The sequence below is a fragment of the Gorilla gorilla genome, chromosome 4 (genome assembly GCF_029281585.2).
Source record: "Gorilla gorilla gorilla isolate KB3781 chromosome 4, NHGRI_mGorGor1-v2.1_pri, whole genome shotgun sequence".
Lineage (NCBI taxonomy): Eukaryota > Metazoa > Chordata > Mammalia > Primates > Hominidae > Gorilla > Gorilla gorilla.
The window spans coordinates 124,286,256-124,298,671 of NC_073228.2; the positions used below are offsets into that span (position 1 = coordinate 124,286,256).

The 12,416-nt window shown below is 36.6% G+C and overlaps 1 protein-coding gene across 1 annotated transcript in view; it reads left to right on the forward strand.

The window, feature by feature from the left end:
• Nucleotides 1-279: 279 nt before the first annotated feature.
• Nucleotides 280-12,416, forward strand: part of PRR16 (proline rich 16) — a 382,721-nt gene continuing 370,584 nt past the window's right edge. Inside the window, exon 1 of the mRNA XM_063706721.1 lies at nt 280-316. Coding sequence (XP_063562791.1) covers nt 284-316 — 33 coding nt within the window. The 5' untranslated portion in view covers nt 280-283. The remainder of the gene's footprint in view (nt 317-12,416) is intronic.

Genomic DNA, 12,416 nt, shown 5'->3' on the forward strand with positions numbered 1-12,416 from the left:
TTTTATCAACATTCTATTCTTATTTACATAAAAAAGAACCCACTATTGCTAATTGATATGGTTTGGCTGTGTAGCCACCCAAATCTCATCTTGAGTTCCCACATGTTGTGAGAGGAACTCAGTGGGAGGTAATTGAATCATGGGGGTAGGTCTTTCCTGTGCTATTCTTGTGATAGTGACTAAGCCTCATGAGATCTGATAGTTCTATAAGGGGCAGTTTCTGTACACAAGCTCTCTTTTATCTTATCTGCTGCCATATGAGAGGTGCCTTTCACATTCTGCCATGATTGTGAGGCCTCCCCAGCCATGTGAAACTGTAAGTCCAATAAACCTCTTTTCTTTGTAAATTGCCCAGCCTTGGGTATGTCTTTATTAGCAGCATGAAAATGGACTAATACAGTAAATGAGTACCAGTAGAGTGGGGCACCACTGAAAAAATACTTGAAAATGTAGAAGCCACTTTGGAGCTGGGTAACAGGCAGAGGTTGGAACAGTTTGGAGGGTTCAGAAGATGACAGGAAAATGCGGGAAAGTTTGGAACTTCTTAGAGACTTGTTGAATAGCTTTAACCAAAATGCTGATAATGATATGGACAATTAAATCCAGGCTGAGATAGTCTCAGATGGAGGTGAGGAACTTGTTGGGAACTGGAGCAATGATGACTCTAGTTATGTTTTATCAGAGAGATGGGTGGCATTTTGCCCCTGCCCTAGAGATTTGTGGAACTTTCTACTTGAGAGAGATGATTTAGGGTATCTGCAGGAAGAAATTTCTAAGCAGCAAAGCAGTAAAGAGGTAACTTATGTGCTGTTAAAGGCATTCAGTTTTAAAAGGTAAACTAAACATAAAAGTTCAGAAAATTTGCATCCTGACAATGTGATAGAAAAGAAAATTCCATCTTCTAAGGAGAAATTCAAGCTGGCTGCAAAAATTTGCATAAGTAACAAGGAGCCGAGTGTTAATCCCCAAGACAACGGGGAAAATGTCTCTGGGACATGTCAGAGGTCTTCACAGCAGCTCCTCCCATCACAAGCCCAGATGCCCAGGAGGAAAAAATGGTTTTGTGGGCCAGGCCCTGGGTCCCTGTGCTGTGTGCAGCTTAGGGACTTGGTGCCCTGCCTCCTAGCCACTCCAGCTGTGGCTGGAAAAGGCCAACATGAAGCTCAGGTCGTGGCTTCAGAGGGTGCAAGTCCTAAGCATTGGCAGCTTCTACATGGTGTTGAGCCTACAAATGCACAGAAGTCAATAATTGAGGTTTGGAAACCTCTGCCTAGATTTCAAAGGATGTATGCAAATACCTGAATGTCCAGGCAGACACATACTTCAGGGGTGGGGCTCTCATGAAGAACCTGTGCTAGGACAATGCAGATGGGAAATGTGGGGTTGGAGCCCCCTCACATCATCCCTACAGGAGCATCACCTAGTGGAGCTGTGACAGGAGGGCTGTCATCCTCCAGACCCCAGAATGGTAGATCCACTGACAGCTTGCACTGTATGCCTGGAAAAGCCACAGACAGTCAACACCAACCCATGCAAGCAGCCGGGAAGGAGGCTGTACCCTGCAAAGCCACAGGGAGCTGCCCTAGACCATGGGAGCCCATGTCTTGCATAAGTGTGACCCAGATGTGAGACACAGAGTCAAGGGGATCATTTTGGAGATTTAAGATTTGACTGCTCTGCTAGATTTTGGACTTTCATAGGGCTTGTAGCCCCTTTGTTTTGACCAATTTCTCCCATTTGGAATGGTTTTACTTACCTGTACCCTCATTGTATCTAGGAAGTAACTAACTTGCTTTTGATTTTATAGGCTCATAGGCAGAAGGGACTTGCCTTGTCTCAGACGAGACATTGGACTGTGAACTTTTGAGTTAATGGTGAAATGAATTAAGACTTTGGGGGACTGTTGAGAAAGCATGATTGGTTTTGAAATGTGAGGACATGAGATTTGGGAGGGGCCAGGGGTGGAATGATGTGGTTTGGCTGTGTCCCCATCCAAATCTCATCTTGAATTCCCACATGTTGTGGGACGTATCCGGTGGGAGGTAATTGAATCATGGGGATAGGTCTTTCCCCTGCTGTTATCATGATAGTGAATGAATCTCATGAGATCTGATGGTTCTATAAGGGGGAGTTTCCCTTCACAAGCTCTCTTTTCTCTTGTCTGCCACCATGTGAGAAGTGCCTTTCATCTTCCACGACCATTGTTAGGCCTCCCCAGCCATGTGGAACTGTAAGTCCAATAAACCTCTTTACTTTGTAAATTGCCCAGTTTTGGGTGTGTCTTTATCAGCAGCATGTAAACAGACTGATACACTAATTTGAGATAAATGAAATTAATTACAGGACATTCAACATGTGGGTAGCATTTTGGCATGATAGTTAGAGGAGCCACACTCATTTTGATGCTTTACAACGTTTCTGGGACCACATATTTTGGTTTGGGGAAAGAAGAAAATAGCACTCTATATTAATTGCTGATTCAGAATGTATACTACCTCCTGAAGAACTGTTCCAAAGCATCTCAAGGTGTATCTTCTAGCAGATGCTGTAACTGTCTTCAATATTCTTTTCCTCTGGTGGTTTCTGATTCAGATGGTTTCTAAGTGATGAGGTACATAATGAAGACAGCGAAATCTGTGAACATAAGCTCCATTGCCTTACTACTTTTGCAAGATGAGTTTCTTAATCAGAATAAATATTATAAATAAATAAATATCATGGTATTAAATATTTTATAAGATATGAGTACAGTTATTACTCTTCTTAGAAGTGCAGTAGGCAAGAAAATTATAACTATATACCAAATATGTGTTTATTACAGTAAGAACAAATTTCCTTCTAATGGGCTTCCTATTAGAAGGAAATCTGGTATGAGGTGGTTTGTTTCTTAATTGTATAGCCATGTGGAGGGCTTGGGGCCAGAATTACTGCTTTTAAATCAGGTAAAAATTGGTGGAGAAAAGTCAGCTTCAATGATGGCTAGCTTGTGCTTCTGTGTCTACGTATTACCTCTATTCCTTCTACTGTAGCCATTTGTTAATGAACTCATTATACAAATTCTGGGGCTGTTGAAAAAAAATACTGATTGATAGCCATACAACACTTTATTTTGTTAACTTCATTACTGAGCATATCCTTAGCAGCTGCATAAGCTTTTTTGTAGGACAAAGTTTCTATCAAACTGAACTCATTCCAAAAGCAAAACTTTCCAAATTTTTGCCAAATCTCCATTCTTATCCCTTCCAAGTCCATGATTATCATAACAATCCATTTTTAGGTGATTCTCTAACACTTAAGTATAAGCTGAACTTTAGTGTGTGTGTATGTGTGTGTGTGTGTATATATATATATATGTATATATATATACGTATATATATATATGTATATATATATATATGTATATATATGTATATATATATATATATGTATATATATATATATGTAATTTCCAAGAAAAAATTTATATTTTGCCTATAAGGAAATTTACTCTGCTGCTTTTTAGGGCCAAGTCCAGGTGGGGTGGTAATACAATAATAATCCACTTCCAGAAAGCACAGCCATATTGCATAAAGCCATTTGCAAGCTAAGCTGGTGGGACTTGCCTATCATCTCTACCATGCACAGACACTTCAAACAGTATTTAAGGTGCTTAGCGAAATGGCCTAATGACAATGCTGTCTATGAAAAAAGCTAAAGGAAACATGCTTCCTGTAGGTAAGTGCTACAGTTTACAATTTTCACACAAATAGAAATTGAGATCACATACCAACAGCAAATCCTATAACAGAAAGCACTGAAGGATGTATTTACAAATAAGAAAAAATATTCAATAAAGAAGATCTAAGGGTGCTAGATGAAAAAATAAAAAAAGAAATTGGTAAACAACTGGGAAAATATAAAACAGCAATATTACCTAATTTGAAGTTAACTGAAATTATATATAATGTATAATTATATATAGCCTAATATGTAAGCCAATTATTGAGACTGTGTAAAATTCAGATATGTACTGTTTAAAGGAAATGTAATTAACAATAAGCATACAGAAAGAATGAAAAATAAAGAGAAAAGAACACACCAGGCAAATACTGACCATTGTAACGCTAGGATAGTGATATGGTTTGGCTGTGTCCTCATCCAAAATCTCATCTTGAATTGTAATCTAAATTGTAATCCCCATGTGTTCAGGGAGAGACCTCGTGGGAGGTGGTTAGATCATTGAGTGGCTCCCCCATGCTGTTCTTATGGTAGTGAGTGAGTTCTCACAAGATCTGATGGTTTTATAAGGGACTTTTCCCCACTTCACTCTGCACTTATCTCTCCTGCTGCCATGTAATCAAGGATGTGTTTTCTTCCCCTTCTACCGTGATTGTAAGTTTCCTAAGGTCTCTCCAGCCATGCAGAACTGTGAGTCAATTAAACCTCTTTCCTTTATAAATTACCCAGTCTCGGGCAGTTCTTTAGAGCAGCGTAAGAATGGACTAATGCAAATAGCTATTTTAGAAATAGATAGAAATCAGAGGACTTGGAGCAAGACAACTAAATAAATGCCTTCAGTGATTGTCCCCCCTGCAGTAATACCAAATTGAAATATCCACACACAAAACGATACCTTCATGAGAACCAAAAATTGAGTGAGCTCTCACAGTACCTTGTTTTAACTTCATATCACAGAAACATATGAAGGTCATAACTTCATATGACAGAAAGAGGCACTGAAGAAGGTAGGAAAGGCTATCTTGAATTGCAGACGCCACCCGTCTCCCATCCGGTGGCAGCAGCTGCATGGTGTGGAGAGAAAAATGTATGCATTTGAGGGAGGAAGAGTGCAGTGATTGGGAGATTTTTGCATTGGAACCCAGTGCTGCCCTGTCACAGTGGAAAACACCAGGCAGAACTCTGCTGATGCCAATGGAGGGAGCGTTTAGATCAGCCCTAGCCAGAGGAAACTTGCCCATCACAGCAGCTGGATCCTGAGTTGCATTAATGCTTGCTACCATGGACTTGAGAGCTCTGGGATCCTAAATAAACTTGAAAGCCAGTCTAGGCCACAAGGACTGCAATTCTTGGACAAGTCCTGGTACTGTGTTGAGAATGGATCCAGTGTACTTGGGGCGCACATGATTGAGTGATCTTCAATCTTTCCATTTGTTTGTGTCCTCTATTATTTCAAGTAATCCGTGACAGATTATTTGTTCCATTGTTTTTCCTTAAAGGATAGATTAAACATAAAGTATAAGTTGATTGGAAGGAAATAGACTGACATATAAATATGGATGAGATTCATTCCAAAATGAATGTTAAAAACTGCACAAATTGTATTGCAGTTACAAAATAAACTGTTTCTATATTTATGTGTTTATTTGACTAATGTGTTTCTGCCATCTTTAAATGTGATAAACATTTATCACATTTGAGATATGTTTGAGAACAAAGAACATTTGGTTTTGTTCATCACTGCATATTTTTCAAGGCATGACACATGATAGTTTACTTGTTACTTAGCTATAATGCTTATTAGATTATTGTTTATTAATTATAATAAATGAAAAACTATTCATGCAGATATCAGATAACTAAGGACTAACTGACAGCAATCCAGCACATGCCTAATGCTTGATTGATATCTTGACCTTTATATTTGGAAAAAAAAAAAAAGGTAGGCCAGTGGGAGTTTCCTAAGGTTTTGCTAACCCCTATTCTAATTTAAGGTAAGATTACTAGTACTGAATTCAGATTTAATTTGAAGTAAGGGTTTTCATAAATAGTTGATATGTTTTAACCTGTATTTCCAGCACAATTAGTTGAAGTGGCTTTTCTTTCCTTATTCAATTGCCTTAGCAGCTTTGTATATGTGTAGGGATATACGAGGACTTTTTCTTCGGTTCCGTTGCTCTATTCATTTACCTTTACACTATTTCCATGGTTTTTATTACTGCAGTTTTATTGGAATTCCAAAGTAACCTAGAACATCTCCTGAAAATTTGTTCTTCTATCAAGTGTTTTCTTTATTCAAGGCCCTTTGTATTTTTCAAGCCAATTTTAGAACCAATTTGTCAATTTCTACCAAAAAAAAAAAAGCCCATTGGAATTTTGATTAGGACTGCATTTAATCTGTGTATTATTTTGGAAGTGATTGACATCATACTTTATTATTATCTTCCAAGCTATGAAGATGATATATCTCTTCATTTATCAGGTCTTATTTAATTCACTCAGCAATATTGTATAGATTTCAGTGTAGAGCTCTTGCACATCTTGTGTTAATTCATAAGTATATTATTTTTATTCTATTTTAAATGGCTTCTATATTTCACTTTCCAATTTTTCTCCTTATATGTAGAAATACAATTAATTTTTGACTCGACCTTGTATTCCACAGCTTGTTAAATTCACTTCTGATTTGTTGATTCATTGGGCTTTTCAATGTATACTATCATGTTATCTAGGAATAAAGGTGGCTTCATTTCTTCCCCTCCAATCTTAATTCCTTTTATTTATTTGTCTTACTTCCTTGTACTGGCAGGTTACTGTGTTGATAACTGTAGGTTTGTTATAGATACATTTGATCAGATTGAGGAAGTTCTCCCTGTAGGTAATATGCTGAGAATGTATTTTATTTATTATAAATGAGTTGATTGTATTGATTTTTTTACTTTATTCTGTTAATAATCAATACAATTGATTAACTTTTAAATATTAAATCAAGCTTTCATTCCTGGGGTAAATTCCAATTGGCTGTAATATATTATACATTTTACATATTGCTGCGTGCAATTTGCTAATATTTTGTAAGGATTTTTGTATCAATTTTCATGATCTTTTTGGTCTATAATTTTCAATGTCTTTGCATAAAAGTTTACACAATATTAATATTATTTATTTTTTAAAAGTGAATATAATTCATCAGTGAAACCAGCTGGTACTAGAGAATAATTAGTGTATTTTTCAAGTACAGAGAAGAATAATAAAAGAATTCTTACAAAGAATTATTTTGCCAATCTTTAACACTAGCCTCTATTTTTTTTCATTTTCCTCTCATTTTTCATGTAATTGTTTAATATTGTGAGTAAAAAGAGAACTAAGACAATAAAGATGTCATTAAAAATTCCCATCAGAGCATTTCATTTTCCCTGGCGATTGAAACTAGCTGGACAAAATAGAACATCAACTGCTAAAGGAATCACTCAAATGTAGTATTATAAACTATACATCTAATGAAGGTCTAACACCCAGAATCTATAAGGAACTTAAACAAATTTACAAGCAAGAAACAAAGAACCCTATTAAGAGATGGGCAAAGAACATGAACAGACACTTTTCAAAAGAAGATATACATGAGGCCAACAAGCATATAAAACCAGCCTGGCCAACATGGTGAAATCCCGTCTCTACTAAAAATACAAAAATTAGCTGGGTGTGGTGGCAGGTGCCTGTAATCCCAGCTACTTGGGATGCTGAGGCAGAAGAATCACTTGAACCTAGGAGGCAGAGGTTGCACTGAGCCGAGCTTGTGCCACTGCACTCCAGCCTGGGCAGCAGAGCAAGACTCTGTCTCAAACAAAAAAAAAAAAAAGGAAAAAGAAACAAAAAAGAAAACAAAAATGAAAAATGCTCAACATCACTAATCATTAGAGAATTGCACATCAAAACCACAATGAAATACCATCTCACATTAATCATAATGGCTATTATTAAGAAGTCAAAATATAACAGATGCTGGCAAGATTGTGGGGAAAAGGGAATGTTTATACACTGTTGGTGGAAATGTAAATTAGTTCAGTCACGTAGAAAGCAGTGTGGCACTTTCTAAAAGAATTTAAAATAGAATTACCATTCCACTCAGTAATTTCACTACTGGATATATGCCCAAAGGAATATAAATCAGTCTACCATAAAGACACATGCACGTGTATGTTCATAATTGCACTATTCACTATGGCACAGACATGGAATCAATGTAAATGCCCATCAATGGTAGACCGGATAAAGAAAATGTGGTACATATACAGCATGGAATACTATACAACTATAAAATCGAATAAGACAGTGTACTATCAGCAATATGGATGGAGCTGTAGACTATTATCCTAAGCAAACTAACACAGGAACAAAACTAAATACTGCATGTTCTCACTTATGAGTGGGAGCTAAATATCGAGTATATATGGACACAAAGAAGGGAACAACGGACTCCAGGGCCTACTTGAGGATGGAGGGTAGAAGGTGAGGATTGAAAAATTACCTGTCGGGTACTATGCTTATTACCTGGGTGATGAAAAAATCAAAAACCCACGGCATGCAATTTACCTATATAACAAACCTGCACATGTACCCCTGTACTAATAATACGACTTTTTATAAAAGTATAAAAGTTTAAAACCTAAACTAATATAAAACTTAAAAGTTTTTTTAAAAATAGTATTAGTACAGGAAGTCAGTTGTTCTGATTTCTTTTTATAAAGGCAAATTTTTCAAGGATCAGGAGAGTTTATGTGGGTAAGACAAACGGAACAGTATTTTTCGAAATTAAAGTAGAGTTCATTCATCTATTAAAGATGATGTAAATGTCAGTACAGTCTTCCTTGCAATCAGAATTTCCTCTTAGCTAATTGAGAAATGGATAGATAGAAATTCAAATATCTATGTCTTCCATATCCTTCTCCCCATTCAAGCCCTGCTTCCTTATTCTTAGAAAAGTGTAGATTAATCTATAATCAGTAACAGCTATTGCTCTTTGTCTAATTTCTATTGAGCTAGTTAATATTGCAGAAGTTTAATTCTCCAAATACCAGCCTAGTTAGCATGTTTAACACATATGCACACACACACACACACACACACACACACTTATATTTGAAAAACACCACACAAAGTAGTGGCATATAATATATGAAAAAAATCACTGTCCTTCAAGGAGAAAAATATAAGGGAAAAAATATAACCCTTGTATATGCAGCTCATCACATGCAAAAACACAGTACTGGTCTGTTATATTATTATATTGTTCCCCACTTACTTTGCCTTTATGCAGCTCTTTAGCCAGCATTTTTAGATGCTTTGCCAAGCAGAGTGATTTATATTTGTATTTTTTAGATATGGAAGGCACTTTATAGTTCTTCCTGATAAAAGTAGTAACATTCCTAAAATATTTATTAGCAAATCTATTTTCCTTTGATATTCCAGAGGTATTATTCCAGAGAATGTGACCTTATTTTCGGCCTCCTCTCATAGTGACATTAATAATCACAAATGACCCCAGATGAGATTCAGTTTTTTAAGTTTTAGTTTCAGTTTCCAATCATTATCATTTCTGGTTCTTAGTTGAAAATAAATGAATTCATTTTGGCTAGTTTTAGTAGAAAGGAATATTCTAAGGAGTATGGACAGCTTTTCCAAATTATCGTCAGAGCTGAAGCATTAACTCTTGTTTGAACCTCAAAGAACAAGGCAGTTCAAAGATGCTTCGAATTCTGCCATTGTCAGGCTATTACAGTATCAGCAAGCCATAGCAAAAGCTGCTGGTGCCAAGAGGATTTTGACTTTGTGACAACACAACCAGAAAAATATAGATCCCATTCTTACAAAATCTAATTCTGTGTTAAAAAATCTTCCGTGTTCACACCTGATTGGCTGAACAGTGATCACATAGTGAGCTAAAGCTGCAAGAGAATCTGAAAAAAAGATGTAGTTTTTATTATTCTATCTCCTCCACATGAGAAGTGGTTTGGAATGGGTATTGAGCAGTTCATTTACAATATAAAATACTCTTGGGGAAAAACTACTTCTTTTCTGAATAATTAAACCTCTACTCTACCAGAGCCCAGAGTAGAAAACACATAAAACATCCTGCAAGAGAGCTTCCAAGCTCATCAGTTTTCATCTACCTGAAGCCACTGAGAGGACTTCAATAGGACATTATTACTCTTCCAATGTTTCCAGATACTGGATTGCATAACAATACCAGTGAATCTCAAACACAGGTACCTATTAACTTACTTTATTTCCCCATTAAGTGCATTGGTATGCCCATGCACTATTGTGTGGAAATACACGATGGAATGTAGAGAATTTGGTAAGCCCACAAATGACTGCCAGAGGTAAATTCAAACTATGTCTTAAAAGAAAATAAAATGTTGACTGCTCACTTCATGATGAAAGGGACCTAGTAGAATCAATCTGCCACCAGGTGACATGTAGCATACCTTAATTCATGTTAGCATGAAGGAGTCTCAGGAATGGGTGAATTGCTTAAAAATGTGTGACTTCAGTTGCCACATAGGGTTCCAGATTGTCTTTACCTCCAGATTGAGGTATCTTCTCAACCTCTGACCATCTGACTACACTGTTAGCCACTGGCTGCTCTACCTCTTCTTCTAAGTCAAGTAAATAATAAAAGTGGGCCGGGCGCGGTGGCTCACGCTTGTAATCCCAGCACTTTGGGAGGCCGAGGCGGGCGGATCACGAGGTCAGGAGATCGAGACCATCCTGGCTAACACGGTGAAACCCCATCTCTACTAAAAATACAAAAAAATTAGCCGGGCGTGATGGCGGGCGCCTGTAGTCCCAGCTACTCGGGAGGCTGAGGCAGGAGAATGGCGTGAACCCGGGAGGCGGAGCTTGCAGTGAGCCGAGATTGCGCCACTGCACTCCCGCCTGGGCCACAGAGCGAGACTTCGCCTCAAAAAAAAAAAAAAAATAATAATAATAATAATAATAATAAAAGTGTCCAACTCAATATTCTGCCAATTGCCCTTTCAGTACACCAATGATACAAGCTGTAATGGCACAAGATTCTATCTAGATGGAGTGGACTTATTTTTAGCAACCCACAGAAGCTTAAATTTTATTTTATGACATCATCAGTCCAGAATTTGGGATCTAGATTTGAATCTTTTATGTTATTTAATGCTGTCAAAAAATATATTGTGTATTTCTCTTGTTCTGGCCCCTTTCTATTTGCTTTAAAATTTTCTACACTATCATTTGTTCACTTCCCTAGAGTTTCAAACTCAGTGAACTTATATGGTCAGTGGATCACAGGAGACAACCTGATTAACTTGTTTTGTCCCCATGTATCATAGGTTACTTGCCATCCTCCGATTTAAAAAGGACTAAATACATATCAATCTTCCTTGGCCAGACATTTAATTCTAAATATTCCACATGTCCCTAAAGATCTGTGCCTAATATTCACTCTCTGGGACCTATAACTGTGTAATTCAAGATTCCACTTTATTGACAAGGAACAGAAACCAACGCTGGAAAATTTATTTGATTTATTTCAAAGATTTATTTGAAAAATAGCTGGGGTAGAAAACAGAAATCAAAGAAATAACTGAAAAAGTGATGCCAGGAGAAAAATTGAATCAGGAAATTTCTGGAGACCTTCACAACAGTAATAAACAGGTCTTTCTAAGAACTGTTCATCAAAGTAATACTGTTCCATCAAATTCTTTTGTTACATTGTCCATTTTCAAATTCCTTGGGTAATTTCTCTGATTGACTCAGTTTAAAATTGTTTTTAAGAGAGTAGATTTGAGAAGGCAGAGGCCAGGTCACATGGCAGTTAAGAGTTAGTGGGTCTCCTGTGTTGAGGTTGTTTCGAGAGAAAGGGAAGCCATCAGAATATATTAAACTATTTTCTTAGGCCATCATGGTAAGATAGTGAATCATTAATGACACAGGTCATGCTTAACAAGTCTCCGAAACTTCTTGTCTAACCCGGATGTTTTTCTTTCCTCTCTACTTTTTCCTCAGTATTAGTAGTTATATATAAAATTCTCTTTTTTTGCCCATTAAATTTGGATGATGTATTAGTCTCTCTTAGAGTTTACCGGTTGTATTCTTTATTAATACATTTGCTAAAATCATGATTCAACAAGGTATTATTAAAATTTTTCCCTTGTTGGGTTGAACTGTTTATTTCAGCTAATTTCGTATCTGTTAAATATTTCAACACATGTAAAATCCATAAAATGTATATTTTGTTAGATTAAAATTTTATTTCACTTGCCTGGAGCTAACTTTTATTTGCATTTTAAAAAGTTATCAGAAGTGTGCTGAGAATGGAAAATAGCACTCAAGTTTCTGAAGTAACTATTTAGTCATTTAATTATTAGTTTTATTTAGAAAAAGTTTCACTAAGGTCAAATACAAAGAAAATTACTAGACAAGAAAGGTCATTGCTATTAGACAAGATTCAAGAAAGACAAGAATTGCAAGATCATGGCACCCAATACTATTGTTTTACTTTTCCTTTCTGGCTCTGGAGCACTTTTATTCATGCCATGGTCATTTGAATGTCATTGAGTTGGATGTTGTGTTTGTGCAAATCCCTTGGCAGGATTGTGTAAACATAAAAAAGTACTGGAGAAACTGCTGTCAAAAAAAAAATTATTTTGTGATTTCTAAAT